Below are 23,590 nucleotides of genomic sequence, written 5' to 3' on the forward strand. Positions count from 1 at the left end.
AACTCCGGAAAGTGGAATTAAGATACATCAATATATTAAGACAGACCTATTTTTCATACTTTCACTGACACCTGGAAAGTTTAATTAATTTGAAAGTCACCAACTTCAGCTGAAGAGGCTGACTGCTGGCTGGTTAATTAGTCGCCTGTCTCATTGATTAGCAACTTCTGCAGTACTCGATTATATATGGTCATAATGCTTGCCTTGCTTCACAGCCTAATTAATATGATGTAGACTATTTAACAGTTGTGTCTTAGTTTGATTTATGAAGCTAAAAACATACTTTATTGCAAAATAAAAAGTTCAAATACATAAGGAAAAACAAATCGAAGCACTGAAGTGATAACGCGCAAGCTTTGCTTTTTTCATCGTAACATACAGGAAAACTTTTCTAAAACTTGTAATAACGAGGCAGTGCAGCCTGTCATGAGTGTATTCCTAATTTCAGAGAGCAGCCTGTCACAGCATTTGACAAATGCTTCCATAAACCAGCATTAAACAATGTTCAGATGAATGAGCTGCACTATAGCATTCTGTGCTCTATTCATTAAAAGCAATATTTATTGCGAGCAGCCCACTTACTTGCCATCGACTGACTTTGAGCACAAACTTGCAAGAATACACAAGCATCTGTTCTATGTAATGGCCCAAATCCTGTAAGACCCGGAGCACTTGCGACAACCAGTGCCTAGCTGCAGAAGGCAACACCCGTTTCGAGGAGAGACCCTACAAAATCATGCAGATGTAGTGAAGACTTTCTGCTATGGATAACATTAGCCAGCAATGCTCTGCCAGCCTCTTTACACACTCAGCTGTCAGTAAAGGGTAATTCCGTTACTGCCCACATTTACAGAACTACAATTATCAAAGTTGAACTGACCCTTTCCCCTTTTATTCCGTTTGGATGATCACCCTTGATTGCTGCTTAGCTGAAAGACCTTTATCCAAATAATAACGATTGCTGCCAACATCATTTTCGGTCAGTTAATGCGCCGCTGCACGGGATAAGGGCAGAAGGCAAAACCAAGGGATTTAACCCCACAAGTCTAAGTGGAAACTAATGGTTCCCCCAGTGATTCCTGTTACTATTCTAAATTATTAAAATACTCACAGAAGTGTGGAGAAAAGGGCAGTGTCAGGGGATGAAATGTTTATGCAAAAGCAGGTTTCTGACTAATTATGCCAGACTTTCCCCAGCAATTCAAGATGAACAGCAGTAAACACAAGCTCCAAACTGAAATCTCAGAGTGGGAGGTCAATGTCTTGCATACAGTGACTACATATATCGTTATTTCTAGATATAAATTGTAGCCCTATATGGCAGTTCTCAGACCATATAAAGATGCAGTTGTCTAAATCAACGCCCAGAGACAGCCAGCGCAAGCGCTATTGCCCAGCCCGGCAGGTTATGCATTGCACCGTGTCTCTTACCTTCTCGTTCTCCTCAATGACCATACAAGCGTTACAAAATGAGGCCCCTTTCCAATAATATTTAGTTTTTCCTAAGAATTATACAGTATTTTACCTATAAAGCAATAGACTAATCACCTCAAATTTTGCCACAGAACTTCATTTTTATTGGCAATAAAGAAGTATTTTGGGTCCATATTCTCCCTATTTTGATAGATGCTTGGGAAAGTAGGTATTTTTGTAACTCCCTAAATGAGATTTAATTTCAATACCTACATACTAATTCAAATGCAAAGAAGCTAAATTGAAGAGAGGCATCACATAAAACGCACAGGGGATCAATACACAGCCGGATATTTGGAACATCTGCTTATAAAAATGTCTGTATAGTCTCTGTTTTATTTAAAGTGCATCATCTTACCTCAATAACTTTTGAGAAAGATGTAATTAAACTTACCCAGATGGACTTACAAGTTAAACAGAGAAAAAACATAATATACCTAATCATCTGCACGTAAAAGAGAAATGAGAAAATTGCGTTGATATGGTCTCTAACTTTATAATTTGGGAAATTATGGCCTAAATCAGTCAGGTCACATCTAGCGAGGCCTTCACTGCTGACAGATCAGCAATGTAAAAAGGGTACAGACCTCTCGTAAGGCTGAGTCAAATCCTCTGCAATCACAGGAAAACTTGCCATATAATCCCTAAATAAGCATAAATTACACATAATCACATACATTTTCTTAGCTCCTCTTTACAGTTATGTACAGCTGAGTGATACTGTAGAATCCCACTTTGGCAGCTAGAGTCCTCTGGTTTCAGTTTAAAGGAATTATTGCCCACTTCAGATTTAATTGTCCTTATCCCAGTGTCCTCTTAGCTCAAACAATTCTTCCCTTCTGAAGTTTCTTCCCCTCTCACTCTTTATTTCCCTAATTTAAACCGTTCTCTTTTTACCTCCAGCTTCACTTGCTTCACAATAGAATTACATTTCCTCTGGCTTCAAACCACTATGCTAAATACGTAGCACCACGTTAATATTAGTTATTATCACCCATCACCACCACCTCAACAGCACCTTTAATTCTGTTTACACATTTATATGTATTAAGGAAGCTTCTGTTCATCCTTAGACAGAGTCTCGGCTTGCCCAGGAAACACAGCAGACTGGCATTACAGAAGGAGAAGAAACAGTCAAATGAAGTTTCTAGCAGGGTTTTCATTGCAGCAGCAAACTTTGACAGGCTTGGAGGAGAAGACAAAGGCAGATGCACTTGGCGGTGCTGCTGACCCCACTTCTTTGGCTTTTTGTCCCAAATTGAAAAGAGAATTTTAGTTGTATGAAGTTTGTAGAACTTTTCCCTGACACTAGAAGAATGCTTTCTGGCTTGAGTTCAGCTTGAGCTCTGATCAGCAACAAAAAGTACCCGGAAAGGACCTTCCCTGGGAGGACTCCAGCACAAGTGCTGAGGAGGGGAACAGACCTCTGCCAACTCCTGCATCACTTCCATGGCACATCTCAGCATCCCACACTGCCAAGCATTATCCACAGCAAACTGTAACGCGCACTGTCTGCACTTTGTTACTTACAGCTGTTCTTACAACAAAAGCCTTTATTTTTACAGCGGCAATATCCCATTAACAACACAACAACTATCAGCTGTAGCAAAATTGTCCCTAGACATGGCGAAAGCACATTTAACACAGATCAGCTTCACTGTATTCAACAGGGGGTAATGTTGCTTGGGACACAGGTGGAGTTGACACTAGAGTCAAATAAATGGTTGACAGTCTTTGGGAGTTTAACTTCACACTGGAGTCCACACACTGCCAGGAAATTCCGTGACCATTAAAAAATTAATGGCATTTGCCACAGCAAGTGCTGTCCCCCTGCACAAGTGACCCGTATCTTTGCCGAAGCAGCCCATCTCCCCACCCCTGCACCGTATGGGGCTGCTGACCCTGCTCCCCTCTGCTCGCCTCCACCACAAGTGCCCACGGAAGCACAAGCTAGCTGGCATACAGCTGTTTGCTCCAGCAGAAACACTCTAAAAATTAGGAAAATACAGAGAATGAACCGTTCTCGTCTCCCACAGGGGCCCCACCATTTACTGTCCTCTCCCGCTGACAGCAGCCTGCCCCAGCTGGGAAGGAGAGCAGCCTTTTATTCCAGAAAATGCCTTTTATTCCAGAAAAATGCCTGTGCAAAGCCCTCTGCTGGAGTAACTAGTCAGCACCACCTTTTACTGACAATTTAAAGAATATTTTTAGGCAACTTTTAAAAACTTTTCTGGTGGAAAACCAGTGCAATCATGGCAATAACCTCCGGTAGTGTGTTTGCTCAGACGGTAAGGTTATAGGATGTTAGTGTTCCATTTTCAGTGGAAAAACCTATATTCACAGGCAGCACACTGTGACGTTGGTGTTACGTCACCGCTCTCCTGTGACCTCATCATACTGCTATGGAAAGAGGCAGATGCTTTACGGTTCCTCTGTAGAACCGCGACATGACAAAGTTGTTACAATCAAAACTTTATTTTAACCCGGACCCTCTGCAGCACAGGACTTTCCACAGAACTTGTCCCTGAGGCCCTCTGCGCATCAGGCTGTTTTAACTAATGCCTGAAACCCTCTGCAGATCCAGTCATTTTAACACATTCTCCGTAACTTGAGCTCAAAAGACACGGACAAAACTTATTCTTCCCTCAGCAGAGGCAGCGAGGGCAGAGCCTTCCCTCCCCCCAGGGCCTGCAGCCTCCCCCCTTTAAAGGAGGCGCGGGTACGTGACCCGCTCCCTCACGGCTAATGGCCGCCTGCCCACAAGGTGGCGCCCCGGGGTGAAGAGAAGGGCCCCGGTCACGACTCTTTCTACAGCATTTGGAAATACAGGAGCTAAAAGTGGACAAAAACCCCTCGAATAATTCAGAAAAAAAAACCCCAAAGAGTTAAGGGCAAGTCAGATTTCAACTGCAAAGCCTTCTCCAGTGACAGCTTACCCGCGAAGCCAAGGGCTGGGTCGTGTTTGAGAAGTGATTATATTAATAAGAGTCATCCAACTGCTTTATCTGTTCCAAGTGCTATGCAAACATTAATTAGGCAGTTGGGTACAGAAATGCAAAGTGCTGCAGAACTGACCAAAATATAAATTAATTAATTATGGAACTGCAACAGATTAATCATTTTCTAGCTACCCACTAACATCAAAGCACCAGTCATGGGAACTACACAGCAGCAGAAAAAAACGCTGAACAAATTGAATTGCTGGATCGTTTATAGAAGATCATCATTTAATATGTAGTACAGTACTTCTTGGTTTAATTATTTATATTCAGACATGAAATTAGGAGAATTTATTTTGTACGTAACCTACATTTTCTTGGATAGAAGCATGAATTCAAATAGGCCTGTGAATATTCATCTTTATGAATTTTAAGTTTTAGTTTTTCACCGAGATGGATGCCTGATTTCAGGGGAATGTATTGACATAAAATGTGGTGATTTTCATCTAACAATGGAAAACACTTGACTGTATTTTTTTGTTCCCCCCATGAATGACATAGCCATGCTCTAAATATTCTGGTCTGAACCACTGCTGAAGTATTGTTTATGTTGTATCAGCATGTGACAAAAGGAGAAAGAATGCCTGGACAGGCATTTATAATAACATTTTCCTGTAAAAAAACATTTGGAAAAAAAAACCACCCAAACAAAAACCAAACCAACACCACATTGAAAATAAGCTCTACAGAAATATTTCTCTCTTTTTTTCCTGACTTCTGCTATTGTGTGCATATTTCTAGATTAGAAAAAGGCATTTTTCAGCAGAGGAAAGGTGAAACAATGCTTTTGTTCCACCTTAATAAAAATATGATGGAATTTGATATTGAAAAATATGATGCTGTCCCTGGATTTGAAGAATTAGGCGTGGGTGTAGCTGGGATATCATGATACCAGTAACAGGCTTCCCTGTACTGACAACCAGCAAAAAGCCCATTGACAAATACCACGCTAACCCATGTTCCAATGCCTGAAACTGTGTATAAACATTGGACATGTGGTCTTCTCCATATTAATTCATCTTACCTTTTCAGATGTGAGAAGCAATATGGCTAATATCTAATTCTGGATACCTGGACGACTGTGAAAGTCCAGCTTTTCACGTAACGGAGTGTAGATGCGTACAGAAATTGCAGGGTGACCTATACAAACCACTCTGGGAGGGCAACGCACGTATTTCTGACTTTCAGGATCACCTTCCACATTCCACTAAAAACCTGCCAGAAATCTGTGTGCGCCCCATTTGATCTGTTGCAAAACAAAGGCTTACACAGCGTGTGTGTGTGTGTCACAAAAAAGCCAACTTAGCACAGAGAAAGAACAGTGTTTCCTTATTCACATCAGTGTAAAACAAATACTAGAGTCAGTTGTTTTGGCTTGTGCCTTCTGGAGCTATTTCAGTCACCCCTCCAGGAGTGTTGAACAGATAGAGCTGCAATAGCACTTTCCCTTTGACAAAACAAACTTGTTGAAACAGAAGCATTATTATAGAGCTACAAGGCAAATTCGCTTATTGAAGCTATTGTGTTTACGTGGTGCTTACTAAGAAAAAAGGAGGGGCAGTCTTGCTGGCTGGTGCATTTGCTGTGAGCACAGATCTTTCTTGTTAAATGGCAAGAACAAGAAGAAGGGCAGAAGGCCAGAAACTAAAGCCTCCAAGAAACAGCCAAGACGGAGATCAGGGGGAGGAGAACAAGCCAGTCTCCAACCACACACATGATACAGCAGAGCATAAACACTTTGCAAAAGCTTCTACAGTCTTTTTTTGTTTTATGTCAAAACTTGAGTGGACATTCAAGGGTTAAATTACATCATAAAATATGCATATGCACATTCACAAGGCTAATGCGTCTGTGCGACTGCAGCTCATTAACATGCAAATATGACTTCAACAGTGAAATGCACTGGTACAGGAAGTTAATGAGGCAAAGAATTGCATAAGAATCACAAAAATACAGACTATTTCCTTTCATACTTGTCCAGCGCATTACAGGCATACGGCCTACGTCCCATCTTCATTACCACAAGTCCGTTTGGCTCATCGTGTGCAATGACTTTTGTTTCCCCATCACTGTTCCCAGGCTGAACACAAATGCGTTTCAGGGTATACGATAGCTGTATGGGGCTGCCCAAGAGAGAGCACTTGTTAAGGAGTCACGACTTAAAGAGTTGCGTGTTATTTTTCACAGCCTATTCTGCCTCTCATCTTACTCTCCACAAAACTTAAAACTATCACCACCACAACTACTATTTAAGGAATCTGACAGCCCTAACCAATCAGTTATTTGGCACCAAAGGAATAATTTGCAGTTACTGCTTCCCAGAGCTGACACCTGAAGAAAAGCCTCCTGAAAATACAATCAGAAACCCTGAATAGATATACATCAACTATTGAATCCAAGGAAAGCGTCATTAGTTTTTATCAGTATGACCTCAGAAAAACCAGTAAGAGAAGTAGGCTGAAAAATATGGTCCCAGGCTGGGTGATGGATTGAAAGGGGGTGGTAAGCTCAGACAGACCTTTAGCAGTGCTGCTGCCTTTTCGAGGGAGGCTGGATGGCTCCCAAAATTATTAGTAGATTTGCACCTCTGAGTAGCTGGTTTAAGTACATCCTGGGATTGATCTAGCCTTCTATCTGTGTGTTTTATCCTGCTGTGAAGAACTGTAATATCTGAACACCCAGTACATAAAATCAATAGCAATATCCCATGTGGACTGTGAACAGCTTGGCACATCTTTCTTCTCCTGGCACGTTGGCAGTGGCAGATAACTGGTACCCTTAACGACACGTTTGGATACTCTAAGTGCTTCGGGTATGACAGCTGTTTAATGGCTTGAGTGATATGAGTTTGGAAGTTTTCATGCAATTTCTAGTGAACAGATGTTCATTTAGGAAGCACAGACAAAAAAAAAAATACCAAAAAAGCCCAAGTAGCTGCTGGGACTGGCAGTAGCTGGAGCCCACTGGCTGTCCCCACAGGTGCCCAGGGGCCACTGCTGCATGGGGGCTGTGGGACCACACACCTCATGGGAGGTTTGGCAGGGCAACACACAAAAAGCTCATCTTCCACCAGCTGTGCTGCTCTCTGCGGCAGAGACAAAGACGAGAGTGATACCTGGGCTGCGTGTCCAACACTGATTAGAAGAACTAAATACAGGTATTCACTTTTCAGGTTTAAGCTTATTTTCATAGGTAACTCAATGCTTAACAGTTTCCCAGTCATTTGAGGGTTCACAATGATGTACGGAGAGCCATTAGATCACTTTTCTGCATCTTGTTTGTACCTTTTTTCCTTTGCATAATTCAATTATCAATCTTTTTTTCTCAAGGATGGGTCAATGCTTTGATCAACATGAAATATTACCTCCTAACTTTTTTTTAAACAAACTTAGAATTTAAGAAGAATTTTAGAGAAGAGCAATGACCATTGTAGAAGAATTATAGAGAAGAGCAATGACTACTGTAGACAGAAGGAAAATTTCCATGCCTCCTGGGTAGCCTGAAGCAGAGCCACTGTGCGGGGCAGCGGGAGGAGGGGTGCCCCAGGAGAAGTGGGCAGCCTCAGGCTCCCCGACACCTCCCTGCTGCCAGGTGGGACACAGCCTGGGAAGTTCCCAGTTTCCTTTGAGCTTTTGCCTTGGCATCAACAGCTGAAGTTCTCCAAGAGCAACATAATTATCAGCAGGGGCAAACAGGCCTCCTGAAACTATTAAAAAAAAAACAAAAAAAGAGAGAGAGAACATAAAAATAAAAAAATTAAGAAGGGCTGAAGGTTTGTCTGTGAACTTTGGTTTTTCAGCTCTGTGCCTTTCGCGTGGAGCTGCTAAATAGCAACTACTATAATTATCCGCTTTGTTGTCACCTCCTCCCGCCTCACAGACCACATCGATGCAAAGCAAGACAATGCAAGGCGTCCCGTACAGTTTCCTCCTCAACTTTGGAATATTTAACAGCCAGATCTGAATGTGTTCACATAATCCATAACACCACATCTCTATGGAAAACACTCGCACAGGTCTGGGAAGCATCACAAGCGCGTTAGCTAACAGAATTGCGCCCAAACGGGTTAGCCCTGCTTCGTGGTGACACCATAGCTCCCGTCCCTTGCGCGCCTACAGCCAGTTCGTACAACATTGCAGGCAGACACAGACACTTCCAAACTTAAATCCTGTTGAATGCAGTCGGCCCAAACCGCTACATGATTATGTCCTTCAGCAAAATGAAACCATTTCCTCACTCATCACCTAATATAAAAGTCGCACAAAACTTTTGGCACTCCTCTCCCTGTAACATCTAACTTAATAACCGTATTAAACCTCCCTCAGCAGGACAGAGAAACCGATGCCGTGCCCCGAAGATTTTCAGTGCACTGCAAAGATAAGAAAAAAATGCTGTTGCAGAATAGCGTGGGGAAAGCCAGTGCTTATGAGATGCATTTCTATAAAGAACAGATGTAAAAGATAAGGACAACCCCCCGAACACATTCTCCTGAAACTTTATTTTGCTGACCCTAGACATTTTCCAATAGATGCTTGAAGTATAGAAATTACAATTAGAAAATCTTTTCCAGGCTTTTGTTTTTCCACTCTTTTGTTTATTGGCTTAAAATAAAGGATCATGTATTCCCGCAGCCTAACTTCTCTAGGGTTGCAATTCCTGAAACACGTGTGGCACTGCATTGCAGAATCTCTCTGCATCCAATTTACTGCCAGCTCAGAAACTGTCATAGCACATTTAGAAAGACTCGGAACCAAATTTCAAAAATAGGTACCTGTAAGTACCGGAATAAAAGTGGCTTTGTGTTCAGTAGAGCTAAGCAGAAGAAAGTAAATGCTATTATAAGTAGTTTGCTATTACCTAAAATGCTGAAAAATTACCCTGACAATGTGCACATATAAAAGAGAAGAAAGCACGAGTTACTAAACAAAGCAGTAAAACATTCTGAGCCCCGGCAGCAGATAAATTAGAGCAATCCTAATGAGCAACAAGGTGACATAAACATTAATTAAAACAGAACACCCCCACTCCCTCCCGACCAAAATACATGTTAAAGAATAATAATGCCCATTCAAGGAGGAAATAATCAACGGCAGCTGAACAGCGGGGAAAGAGAGACTCAAAACAGACTTTGGCAGCCCCGGTGCGATCGCAGCACCCGCTCTGCCCGTGGAGCTGTCGGTCCGGCGCGGAGCCACGGGTGGAGCGAAGCGAGCCCGGTTTCCCCAGCAGCAGCTGACAAACAACTCTGTGCGCATGAGAAGGGCAGCAAAGCTTTGGTGCAAGCTTTGCTGACCCTCTGCAAATCCAAAATGTCTTCCAAGAACTGTCTGAGCTCTAGGAAAAAGACACTTTCCTCGGAAATTTCATTTTGCTGGGAATGCTCAAAACATTGCAACTCTCAGGGAAGAAGCAGTTAAACAAGAGCAGTTACAGAAGATGGTTATATCGCTGAAATATGTTATTCTAATTATTTGTTAAATGGAGCGAGGTCTTAGCTGTAACATAACACCGTTTTAATGGGATTTAAAGCTATCCTCCACGTAGGTCTAATTGAGCATTGAAACGCTTAGCACAGAACATGGGAAACCAACTTTCATCAACAGCAACTTTGAACTGGAAATGGGTAGAGCAGACCGAAACATCGCGCTTTTGCTGCGAAGATACCGATCAACAGCAGAAGGAGCTTGTTACGAGCGTCAGCTTGAGCTGTTCAGCAACCTTTCGTAATGTTGGTCGTGGAGCGGGGACTTACTTTGCCATTTTATCATGAGCATATGCAATGCGGTGTGCTTTTTTGCATCAGTGTGAAATACAGCGGCATTCTTAAATCAGAAGTTTAAAATGACACTTTACCTGCAAGGCACGCCATGAACGATTGCAGCACGAGCAGTTCCCATAGCAACCTCATCTTCAGCTTCCCGGGTCAGAGGAGACGAGTCCGGTAACTACAGGATAGAACGGGGCTCCTTGGAAATTTTAGGCAGCGTTTAATCTGTAAAAGAGAAAAAAACAGATTACAAGGAGACTTCGGATTGCTGCTCCTTCCGGTTTTGACAGTTTGTTTTTCTCTCCAGGGAAGTCGCGTCTGAAGACCAACAAAGAAACTTTTTTAAACATTTCGTTTAAAATCATTCGGAGGAACGATTTGCAAGTTTAGTTTACTCTGCAGGTTCTACTAACAGTCTTCTTCAGATCAATGCTCTAGATCTGAAGAAGAAAAAAAGACCGTCAGGAGAAATGCAGAGAAATGCGCAGAGGAAGCCAAATTTGCAAACGTAAGGGCCTGTGTACGCCGGGCACCGGGTGAGGATTATGAATTGTAAACCCTGTATCTGCATCTTCCACTTGGGTGCTGTGAGATTTCTTCTGTCTCTCAATTCTGTCATCAGCAGATTCACTCGCTGTCTCTCTGGGGTGATCTGAAGTGTAATTAGTTAACTCTGTAGAGCACAGTTAAGAGGAATTACTCTCACTTTACTCCGCAAACGGCATCCGGTGCGTGAAGAACGCTGCCTCTGCCGGGCAACACTTTCTAGGAAACGTTCCCACCCTGCTCAGGAACTGGGGATACTTTTCCCATTTCACCCTCGTTCTCATTGCCTTAAAATTCTTCAGGAAAAAAACAAACCCCCTAAAACATCTCCAGGTAAAACTTGATCTTCTCCTCGCACTCTATTACAATCAGTAAATAGTTAAAATTGGGAAGCAGGCAATCTGAAGACTTTCTCAGCTTATCGCTGCAAAGTAACCCCCGCCCCCGCGGGGAAAAAAATGTCTCCTTTTGTGAAAGCAACCTTTTCTAGAACAGGCATTTAAATATTAAAAATAAATAAATCAAGTCAGACACACATTCTTATAATTTATTCCTGTCACTAAAGGCTGGAAGTTAAGGGACCTTCGTGCTTACAAGACAAACTGCATGACTAATAGCATGTGAAGGGGTATCATGAGAGGTCTCTGCTTGCTTTTGTGAGTTAAAATTGATAAGATTCTTGTAATAAAGTCAGGCTCGATGCACTGAGAAGACTAAATCTTTATCTTCTGATCTGAAGATGCAACTTTGAAGAGGGTAGAGATTAATTGAAGATATTCAGCTGTTCTCACACAGACTGATTAGGCTAGCTGGGGGTTAGCAGGAAGGACTAATCAATGAAAACTAATAACATCTTAAGTGAATGATTAGAGCATTAATTATTAATTTTTGAAGGAAAATGCCATCATAGACCTTTATATTGATTGACACAGTTAAGCAGTTATTCTCTATGTTTATAGTGAACTCAAGAAACGTATATTTTTACCCTATAGTATTTGTCCATGTATGAAGACTATTTTTCCTCTAAGCACCAAATTCTGTTGGTCATAACTGCACCTATACAGGAGAGTTCTGCCAAAGGCAAGTCGCTCTTGGTTTTACACTAGTTTAAGTGAGATTTGAGATAAGTCTTGTATTCACCAGCAGCTGCTCAAATTCTTTTGTGTTCTCGTTTTCCCACGTATTATTCCCATCAATAAGCCCATGGTGTCACTTAAAAGGCTTCTCTTCATTACACTGCGATGCAATGCTTTACGATTGTTCTCCTCGCTCTCTGCAATAAGCTACGTGGGACTGAAACAGAACAATCACTTACAGCCTTTGATACCTAATTAAAAACACAAAAGGTATAGCACTTTTCAACTTAATGTACTGCCAGGAACCCGTCTAAAGCACCCGCAGACCCATCTGCGAGCTGCCAGCGTGCGGAAGGGCTGACCAAAATCACTCCTTCTCCGTGGATTAATAACAGCAGCACTCAGCTTCCCAGCTGTCTGCAAGCAGTGCCGGTGGCCAGAAAGCATAATATCTGCCTTTTGGTTAAAAAAAAAAAAAGAATATAATACTGCAGATCTGACCAAAGTCAATGCCTCTATTCTACAGGCTTTGAGGATGGTGCTTCTGGAGACTTGACGGAGACGAGGGACAATTCCTCACTGAGGACCACGGAGATGGCTCCCATTTGCAGGTCCCAAGGCCGCTTTGCATCACATCCCCGACGCTCCCTTCAAACCGGGATTGTTGTTTTGGTGTTTTATTCCCTACTATTCCATAGGTGCAAGAAATTTCTTGGATAGTCTTCAATACCCCTCCCCACTGCAACTTCTTTTGCCAGAGCTTCTCCTGACTCACCGTCCCTTTGGGAAAAATTCTACTTTGTGGTTTTTGCAAACTGATTTTTTTTTAACTCAGGAAATCATGCTTCTCTAAGCATTTTAAAAACTAATACAAAACATTTCAAAATTATTAATGTAAATTAGTTTTTAGCTTGTAAAAGCATTAAAAATAGCAGGCTCTTTCTTTTCCCCCAAGATGTTTAGGCACAACCACTGGGTCTTATTTTCAGCCAAAAAATAAAAGCTATGCTAAAAACATACATTTTTAGTACTCAGCACATTTAATTATTAAGTCCAGTGAAAAAGCTGAAAGTCTTTCCCTATTACTTCATTATTCAAAACATACTCCAGAGAAGCAGCAGACATCAGAGGGTCATGCATGTGCTCCAGACAAAAATTTTCGGCTATCTGAACAGAAAGAGTCGCTGCTGGTGTTAACAAATTGCCTGTACACGGGACAGACCCCCGTCGGTATTTCCATTGGTGTCAATGGAAACTCCAAGCACTTACAGCCAAAGCATATAGCCTGGAATAATTACCTGAGAATATATTCCTAGACGAGGCTCTAGCATATATCTAAATACATGGAATAGTTCCACCTTCTGTCACCATGCCCAGAATTGCTGCCTCTGGATTAATATCAGAGCTTCAGCAGCACCATCTCCCTGGTGCTCCGTACCAGCCCTCCCAGGAGCAGCCCTGAAAACAGGGACCTGGAGGCTCGGCCGGCAGCTGAGCCCTGGCCCTGCATCCCCACACACCAGCCCGTGCCCAGCCTTTTACTGATACATCTCTTACCATGAGCTAGTACGTTACAGAAAGTTTCCCAGAGAGAAACGATGCCCGTCTTCGCAAAAAAGTAGTGAAAAGTAAATGAGATGATTACCATTAAAAATATTTTCCTAAGGTTAAAATATGGTGGTATTCAAGTTATGGCTGCATTTTCATTTCTCATGATAGTTCCCTATTTCACATGTGAATGAGTCCAATCTTCAAAATGTTTTCCTGCAAACATAGCTGCTATTCATATCAGCAGGTCCGTTGTTCAGAGCCGTGTAAAAACTGTCGCAACACGTTGGCTTTTTATGGCAACAACTTTAGGAAAGGCAACATTTGTGCATGGGTAAAAGATAGATAATTCAAAAGATCCTTCCCATTTCTAAATGTTTTCTGAATGTAAAATCCCAGGCGGGGTTGCACTGCTTCTGAAGGAGAGTATAAGAGGCCTGAACACTTGCAAAGTTTAAGACTTTATTTCCAGAAGGAAGTGTGTGTAGTTTCAGCCCTACACAAGTTATTTTTTCAAGATGAAAACGAGATAGCTGTGCTTCAGTTTGGAATTGCATCCCATTAGAAAACCTAGTGCCAACACACGTGCAGGTCTCTTTTTAACTTTACTTTCGGCAATGCATCCATTGCAGATTCTTTTGAAAGGCACCTTCGTTTGTAATTGGATTCTGACAAAGAAAGTTGACTCTAAGGGCCCTGACTGCAATCGGGTATGGGGGCGGGGGGGAGGGAAAGATGCATGCAGTAGAAATGTTTTGGGTGAATTTTTCCGAGTTAGTAGGCACGGCTCTGTCAGTAATTCAGTTGGAGGTTTAATGGTTAGCACTTCTGAAAAAAAAAACCAAACCAAAATAGAAATGAGAAACCTACGGCTAAGGTCTACAGATGCATTAAGAATGCAAAAAAAAATACCTTTGTAGATATAATTTGCACTATATGAACTCCCGATTTTGTGATTATTCTGAAGGAAATTTTGCAAAACATGCCTAAGAATCCCGGAGTGGTGCAGCAGTAGCAGCAGCAAGAAGCAAGCCTTAGCAATTATCTCACGTTTTTCTACTGCACATCGGTGTGCTGCACAGTGCCGATTCTGCTAATCTCCAAAAATAAATCACTGTTAATGAAGCATGCTGCACATACAGACGGCAACAGGCATCTTTTAATCACCTCAACAAAGGAAGAGCTAAGGGTAGGCACAAAACACTCTGAGCGCTAACATGGGAGCCGTTAGATTTAAGGTGGTGCCTACCCTCTGACTGTTAGAGGTGTGACCTGAGGGCAAGAGCCGCATCTAACGTGAATTCACTGCTTTCCTGAATAGCGACGTTAATTCATGGTGCCAAAACCTCCAAAGGCTTACCAAGCTTTTTAAACAGAAGTATAGTATCATAGAAATAATCTCCAGGCTTGGTTGCAGAAAAGAGACCTGAGCTATGCATTACCCAACTGCTGCCTGGTGATGTAGAACTTGGGGCCGTACAGCTTCGAGGGCACAAAATGTTTGCATGTCTAAGTAAAAGGGCTTACGGCAAATGTATGCAAGAACACCGACATTGGATGCGTATTGCGGGTGACGTCTAGAAGGGCCAGTCCCAGCAAAACCTGAGCACAAAGGTTTAGCATAAACTCAAATTCATCTTGTCTACACAAAAGGGTAGAAAATAAGCCACAGAGAGCTTCCTAAGATTCAAAAGAAACCCTTTTCCCTAGCATGAAAATACCTTCTTCTAATATACGAAAAGACCTACATCCATCAAAGATGTTGCTAGGTGCTTCCCAAGTCTTAGGAACATAACTAAAAAGTCTACAAAGCTAGACCAAAACCCCATTATCCATTTCCATCTCTCCAACATACTTTCCAAAAGGATACGGACTTCATGGACCCAGCAGAGCAGGAGCAAGTCCTGTTTTTTGACAAGTCACTGTAACACTTGTCCATTTAAGCTTTTAACACTTAAGGATCCGTGTTGACAGAGAAACATTGAAAAGGAAATGGTTTGATGGAAGTGAAATGATTTAACTTCAGAAGATTTTAAACCCTTTGCCTGAACTTCTGGATTTCTGACCCCTTCATACCACATTCAACGGACAATGCAGCCGTTTTTGTCAAAACAACCGCAAGGAAATGGACTGGCCATCAGTTCCTTTAGAGTTCCCAAATATTCTAAAGAATGAGGCATTCTCTCTGGAAAGAAACATTCACAAAACCCAGCGATCACTGGTATCACGGCTTACCTTGTCCTCTTTTGGGTACGTCTGCCGCACTTCCTTCAAATGCTTTTAAGCAGAAAGGAATATGAAAATTTCGACTTTGGGAAAGGAATTAACATTGAAATTCATTTCTCCTTCTCTCTACCTTGCAATCAAAATAATCTGCTTATTTTTAAAAACAAAAACAACAGGTGGGATGCCTGCACGCCATCCATTTTTGATGTGAAGTCACCCTTGCAGGCCTCTCTGCAGGACAGGTGCTTCTTCTATTTTTATCAGTTTAAAATTTTCAATTTGGACTTTGCCCGAGGCAAGTTCTAGAACTTTACCTGAAGCATAGATATAACTGACTGAAAAGCTATAGTTGGAGAGTAATTATTGAAAGTTCACTGCCAAAATGAATCTGCCTTTGGTCTCATGTTTTCCAGTATTTTGATTTATAGCAATGGTGGAAGAGAAGGTGTGCTTATTCAGCCTGCTGGTGACACTAAGAGGCTGCAGGTACCTCTGAGGATGTGAATGTAAGTCAAAATCATCTTGACAAGTTGGACATAAAAGCAGAACTAAAACAGAACGATGGAATTGTGTAAGGGCCAAGTGCCACGAACTGCAGCAGATAGGATGCTGCCTTAAATAGCACAAACATATGCCAGGGAGCAAGCGGCTGGGTGATAGCTCTGCACTGATCCACACGTGGCTGAACGTGTCAGCAATGCCCTGTGACTGCACAAGCAGCAAAAACCCTGCCTAGGATGTACGAACCAGGTGTGCAGGTCCTTTTAATCTGAAAATTCCTGCTAGGTAAGCAACCTGTCGCTCTCCCCAGCATTGGGGGCCTCAGATGCGGTACTACATGTGTGTATGTATGTAGTGCTGCATGCCACGGAAGATTTGCCCGAAAGAGAAGCATCCAGAGGAGAACACCAGAAAGGGTTAGAGGTCTTTAAAACACGTCCTATAAATAAAAACCAAATGGAGTTGCTTAGCCTTAACAATAATGATGGAAAAATGCTAACGGTATTCAAACATGTAAAAGACTGTTGGAAATAGAAAGAAATCATCTGTTCCCACATCCAAAGTGGATGCGACAAGAATGAATATGCAAAAAAGAGATTAAAGTTTAGACTTTAGGCAAAACTTCTTCAGGCCAGCTCAAGCACAGGCATGGGCTGTCCGAACAGGCTGCAGAATATGCATTGCCATTGTTCCTTAGCTATTTGTAAGATAAATTTAAGTCCAGAATGACCTAGATTTTGAGGACAGACACCAATATTTGGAAGGGGATGGAGACAGTTCCAAACACTGGGATTCTCCAGCCCCATTGCTGCTGGTTGCAAGGCGAGGTTGTTCCCCATCTGATTCAGAAATTGGAAGAACAATAACCTTGAGCTTCTGATAATTAATTGAAAGTCGCTCAGACCGATGCACTGAATGGTAGCACAGAGACGTCCTCTATAAATGAAGGTTAAAGAAACTGTTCTGCTTTAGTGAGGGGTCATGGGGCAAAAGCAATGAGGTTTCTTTCATGTAAGAGACAAACAAGGTTTTTCCTAAATTAAAGAAAATTGCTTTACCTGAGAAAGGGGGTTAAACAGTGTTGTTCCACAGGAGCAGCATGAGGAATTAATTCATAACAAGGTTGTGGCAGATACAAAATGCTGACAGCAGTTAGGGAGAACAGCGCAATTAGACCTTGTTCAATGGGACTGCATCAGTACAGCAATCCATAAGGATGCAAGAATATCTTTGTCACAATTTAGTGTCCAAAAGCAAGGTGGAAGCTGGACACCTTTGTGAGCATGTTAGCGCGAGGGGCATCATCCAGGGTAAACTAGTGAAAAATCAGCGATCCTGGTCGAGGCTATTCTGAAGGGCTCTGAAGTATCCAAGATGCTTAAATCACGGACAGCTTTTGGACGTGTCGCTCAGAAATAGATCGTAGCCCATGTTGCTAGAGAGCATCGCGGTGATACCTTCTTCCAAGAAGTGTCCCGGGCACGGGCAGCGCCAGCCTCCTGCCAGCCCCCACTCCTGAACGCCGGCTGTGGCCTGGATTCAGCAAAGCATCAGATTTCTAACCCCGATCCAGCCTCTTAATACTCTGCTGAATCCGGGCCTGTGTGTCAGGAGGGGTGCAGGCTCTCTTTAGCAGATGCAATCAGTGACCCGCAAAATTGAATGTCCAAAAATAGAAGGTGCCTAAAAGATGTGTCCCCAACAGTGCAAATCTTCACAGTAATACTTTTTGTGACGTGCACATCACTGAATTTTTTCAGCGCTAGAAAGACAGGGAGTTTTCTGCTGCGGTAGCTGTTGTTATGAGTCCTGAGATAAATACTGGCCTTCCCTTTTGCATAAGGGAAAAGAAAAGAGAATTTGAAGAGATGGCCCAGGGAGATGAAGGGTAGAGGCAATGTGCCGGTGGCATCTCTCACCGTGCTCTCCTCGTTCTCACAGCACGTCTGTCAGATCCTGATCTATCTCAAGCTCCTTTGCTAAATTATCCCTTCTGGAGTTGCACTTACACACAATTCACACGTTATGAGATATATATGGGCATATTGTGCCTGATAAAACAAATGACACATACGCAGCATGTTTCTGAGATGTGCATATGATAAATGGGAAGAAAATGCTTCAAAAAATTAATTATCTGCAAAAAAAAAAAAAGACCAAGAAAAACAACTCAGTTTTTACGCTGTGTTTCCTCCTTTGGGCATTCATTCACATTCACTGAACAGAGATTTCATTCACTATCTCAAGGAAGTTACAGCACCTCAAGAGATGCAAGTTCCCAACTCACTCTGGTCATTTGTATTTGTCAGGCCGTTGGGTCTTCAGTGCGTGCTGTGCCCGCACCTCCTCCTCACCGCTACACGCCTGCACGGCTCGGTCCTCACCCGAGGAGGATGCCAGATGCAAGGATTACATCCTCCAGATTAAGACAATAAATATAATTCTAACACTATTAGCAAAGACTGCTGAAGGAGTAACTGGGCACGCCCTGCAGTGAATTACCGTCCCTAGAGTTTGAATACAGTTTTTTCTACATAAGTTTTTTTGACATAAGTGCTCTAACTTATGCTCATACTAAATATCCCGTAAGAAACTGGCTGGTGGGGCCAGGCCTGTTAGTAGCAGGGCAGGTAGGGAGACCCTCGCTGCTGATGTAATAAAATGTGTATGGAAATAACCATCACTGACAGCATCCCTTTCTGACCCGTCAGATTAGAAACTCTTAGAAGCAATATACCCACTTTATGCAGAACCTAACGCCACAGTTTAAAACCACATTAGAGGCTCCGGATTATACGAAAATAGTCAGCCAGTAACAGGCACGTGCTCTTTCAACATTCTACCCTGTTGCAGTATTCCCTGCGCACCTTTATCCACCAGCAAAAACAACTTCATGGAAGCAGCAATCCATCTCGAACGCTGCATATTCCCAGCTGCGCAACACGTCCCTTCACCTTCTGAACCCGCGAATCAGAGCACAATTTTCCACCAAAGAAAAAATGACAGTAATAAAAGCCTTTTAATTACTAGCCACTAACTGCCACGTATCACCCTATTACAACCCTTACTCTTTGCCTCTTGCCCCCAGGAACCCGTCATTGCCCTGTAAAACCTGAATAATTCTTAAGCATAAATCACCTCTAGGTAAAGAGATCTGGGTGACTACAGGCAAGTCTAAATTAAGGCTACGGGTGTTAATTAAGGGTCACTAGGTATTGGTCTACCTTTTCCATGGAATGGATATATGGAGAAATGCTCACCTGAGGCAGCACCTATCAGATAACGTCCAGCTTTTCTCAACACAGAAAAAGTCCATCACGCCACGAACTCGGGAGGCACTTTGCTCAAACCAGGAGTAACATCATCATAATAAAAAGCTGCAAGCAGTGAAACTTCATAGTCTGGCATTTTCTACAAATTAGAATTTACTGTCTTTTAGAGAGTCTTTTACTGACGGTTGTCTAGAGAAGTTACCCTAAAACTCACCAATTTAAAAACAATTCCCAACTTCGCGCAGAGTAAAATTTTCAGTGCAGTATTTTGCAAGACTAAAATGAACGTCTATCCCATATATCCAACCGAAAAATTATAAACTCTGCATTAAATCCCAGCTTTGGGGATAGCAAAACTAACTCGAAGAGCAAAAGATATTTCAGTCGGTATTCAGTAGGTCCAGCTCTTCTCTCCTAGCTGTATCACTCACCCACCATCAGTGGAAATGGTCTATGAAGCCCATTACATGTTCCATTTTTTTCTTCTTTTTTCTGATAGCGAAGACTATCAATGAGAGACCCGAATGCAGAGCAGAGCACACGACCAAACCTGGCTGCCAGGCAGGAGCCTGCAGCCACCTCCAAAGCAAACCCAGCCCATCCTGGTCTCCGAGCAGCCTCTTTACACCACAGAATACAGACGCACTGGCAAACTCCAGGATGAAAAAACAAACCGTCACCCACAGTGGGGTATCAGCCTCCATCTGACTTTTGATCATAAGTTCCCTAAAGAAGTAAGGGTTAATTTATTGCCACGTCAGTTTGACAGAACATTGCACCAAAGAAAGGAGGCTCGAGGGACTCTGCATGACTTTGACGTTCCTTTCATCCCTAGGTTGCTGCTTCAAGATAATGAATCGAGACAGTTTCACTCCCTGAACAAAAACAGATAAGTAACATTCAAAGTTATCGTTCACTTTTGAATGGGTCTGTTCCCAAAACACACATTATCAGAGATCATTTTCTTGTCCAGGAGACAAAAAATTATGTGAAAATATTGAAGATATTTCTGTGGTATCTCTAAAATCAGGGTCTTAATGACTTTTCACTTCTGGAGCACACAAAAATATCCATTTCATTTCAAAGATGAAAGGAGAGCTTTCTCCGTAGGAGTTCCACGGGGGATCCAAGCGTACTGGACACATACGTGCGTTACGAAGAGCACTTTGCCTGGTGTGTCGCCTTCCTTCAGCGCTATAGGTTGGATGCTTCTTAAAAGCGTAAAAAGGAACTTTGAAAGGAATAACAACAAGCAAATTTATTAATTTTGAAAAGTTGGTAAGAAGCCAGCCTCGCACTCAGCGTATTCCTGGGAACGCAGGCTGTCAGAACAACAGTTCCCTCATCACCTACTACTGGCAGGTTTCAAACCCAGATAACGGAGATGCTGGGACCCAGAAATGTTTTTAACTGCTTTTTAAAATTCAGAAATCCTCTAGGGAAGAAAAAAAATCCCACCCACCAGCCACTGTCGGTCACGTATCCTTGCTATGTGATTATTTAGTGTTTTGGTTTCCCTTCAAAGTTTATTTTAAAAAGGTTGCCTGGAATTTGAGTGTTTGAAGGGAACTGCTTTCACCCTCTGACTTTTCCCAACCCAAGGTTAGGAGCTTTAGCACTTTATTTCTTCTGGGATGCCATTAAAGTTTTACTCCTCTCAGACAAAAAGATAACCTCCATGATTTTTCAAACTAATGGCATCCAGTGAGCCATGTATATTCTTTTCTTACTGACAAATATAGGCTTCCTCCAGCAGCTAGGAGCAGAAGTAAAGAGGGTGGATTTACCTCTCAGCATTTGCTGGCACATCAAGGCCTATATTCTAGCTCTTAGGGGATCTTTCAAAAAAAGTAACGTGGTCTGAATTAAGGGCTGGGTAAATAATAGCCAAAAATCGAATGTGTCTGAATTTATTAAAAAGTGAAACCTATACTTCAGTGATCGTATCCTGTAACAATTTTAGTGGACTGGGAGGTGGCACTGCAAAATATCTTCTGAAGTATTATTTCCAGCTGATAACCCTTTGGTGTGTTTATTCAGCTTGAATCTGAAAGATTCACGCAGTCTGGGAAGAGCCACGTCCCAGAAGACTTTTGCAAATAATCAAGTTATAGAGCAAATATTCAAAACAATAACAAAGCCGATCTAAATGATCGGCTACGCGCGGTGGGCCCCAGAACCGCGAGTGCCTGAGTCCCGCTGCCCGGCCCCCGTGACCCACCGCTCGTAAGCGACACCGAATCCTTAATAGAACCCCTCAGTTCTTGAACTCTGAAGAATTAGCTGCAGCAAACATTTCTCCCAGCTTCTCGTTACTCCTGCTGTTATATAGAATGTTACAAAATAGATTTTAACCTCAGGCAGGGAAAACTTAAAGTTCTAAAAAAAATCCACTACCCTTATTTTGTCATCACTGTACCTCATTTTTCACTCTTTTTATAAAAAATAATTTAAAAGATATATTTCTTTTCAATGGGCCGGTCTAGTATACGGCTATATTTAGCATTAGCTGTATAATTATTTTAGTCAAGTAGCAACACAATACAGATCAACCATGTACACAATCTATTATTTTTTTAATTGCTGGCGGTAAGTAGAATCAAATAATGAACTTAAACACCTGGACCTGGGTCACAGAGGACGCAACACCCTGGGAATAGCTGGTTCCTCTTGAACTCAGGGAAGACTTTTGGCCGCTCAAATGTGTTCAGTATTTTCTTCTAGCAGAATATAAGGTAAGAAAGACTGGAACCGTGCACAGAAGACACAAAAAAAATGTACAGACGCTTTGCACATTTTACATGAAAATAAGAAAACTTTGCATACCGAGCTCACAGGCTGCCTTGTAGCTTGAATCTGTTTCACAGAGGTACAAAGCTGGAGCCAAGGCTGCTCTGCACCGCTTTTCAAGTTGGTTAGAGGATGGTGACAACCTTAACTCTGCATTACATTAGCCGAGAAACCTTCGGTGCATCTTAGCAGCGCTCTTAATTACAGCGTATTTAAAGTGAATTTCTGTACGCCTATTTAAAACACAGTGTGGCTGCTCTACCCTTGCCTCCGGCCGTCAATTGATTTATAAGAGACAAAAAACATCTTGGGGCGGTTTAAACAGCGTACTACAAATGAGCGCTGACAGAAGTTTGATGTGAGGCGTCAGAAAGCATTCCCTGCTCTGCAGGTTGTCTTCTGAGCAAACCGGTTCCCTGAGAGGAAGAAGCCCAGACCACATGAACTCCTCGACACGGGTGCCTTCACAGTGGCTCCTTCAACTTGCCTGGCATCCTGCTTACAGTATTAAATCCCATTTTATTTCTTTGAAGGTGGCATCAGGGCCCCTGCCTCCAGCCTTGCGTTCTGGCCGCTCTCCGCACTTCTCCTGCCTGCAGCTTGGTTTAGGTGCTCCATTTCTCGCCACGCTTACGTACGGAGTCGGCGGCGGCACAATTTATGGTGCAAAGCCAAATGGTTCAGCTGTGTGTGCGAAACTAAAGAACCCACGCAATGAGACAACACAGCGAAATATGAGAATTTAGAGACGCCCAACCTGCTTTTCCGCCTGCTATCAGTGGACTATTTCCAGCAGCAAGGCCGGGATCACACACAGGGTATCAAGTGAAGCACAGCATGCCTCTTGTGCATCCTTTGCCATTTTTCTAACTGCAGAAATAGTGATGCCACTGTTTCCTTTGCAAATCTAAGCTAAAGATGCAGCCCAGTCAAAATCTTGTTTGTGATATTTTGCTACCAAATAGTCTGCTTTTATATCTAAAAAGTGTTAGTTTCATTAAAAAAAAAAAAAAAAAAAAGAGCTTCTTCCCAAGGAAACTAATAGGGAAGCAGAGATATGGAGTCTAGCCTCGATCATGGCCGTACAGAACGGGCTAATTTAGCCCTGAAATACAGTTGACTGGAATGGCTCAGATCTTCAGTCTGGACTGGACTGAAGGCAAAGTTTTCCCTCGCACTGGGAGGGTAAATCCTCCAAAATCAAACTACCAAGAAGCCAAAGGAAGACACACCCCCCCGAAGGCTGGAGGGATCTGTTTGCTGTGGTGGTACTGGCACCTGAAAGCAGCTCTGATGGAGAAGCAAACTCTTTAAGGCTCGGTGCATAAAGAGAAGCGAGCGCTGCTGCTCAGGCAGTGATGTCATTTAGGGCTATCCTGAGTTGGAATTCAG

At 42.6% G+C, this 23,590-nt stretch overlaps 1 protein-coding gene across 3 annotated transcripts in view; it reads right to left on the reverse strand.

Moving 5' to 3' along the window:
- Window positions 1-23,590, reverse strand: part of LOC142058457 (contactin-4) — a 353,801-nt gene that overhangs the window by 159,800 nt on the left and 170,411 nt on the right. For all 3 annotated transcript variants that reach the window (XM_075095620.1, XM_075095621.1, XM_075095619.1), the window contains one exon: window positions 10,326-10,464. In XM_075095620.1, the coding sequence (XP_074951721.1) occupies window positions 10,326-10,380 (55 nt within the window). In that variant the 5' untranslated portion in view covers window positions 10,381-10,464. The remainder of the gene's footprint in view (window positions 1-10,325; window positions 10,465-23,590) is intronic.

The sequence above is a fragment of the Phalacrocorax aristotelis genome, chromosome 6, assembly GCF_949628215.1.
Source record: "Phalacrocorax aristotelis chromosome 6, bGulAri2.1, whole genome shotgun sequence".
NCBI lineage: Eukaryota > Metazoa > Chordata > Aves > Suliformes > Phalacrocoracidae > Phalacrocorax > Phalacrocorax aristotelis.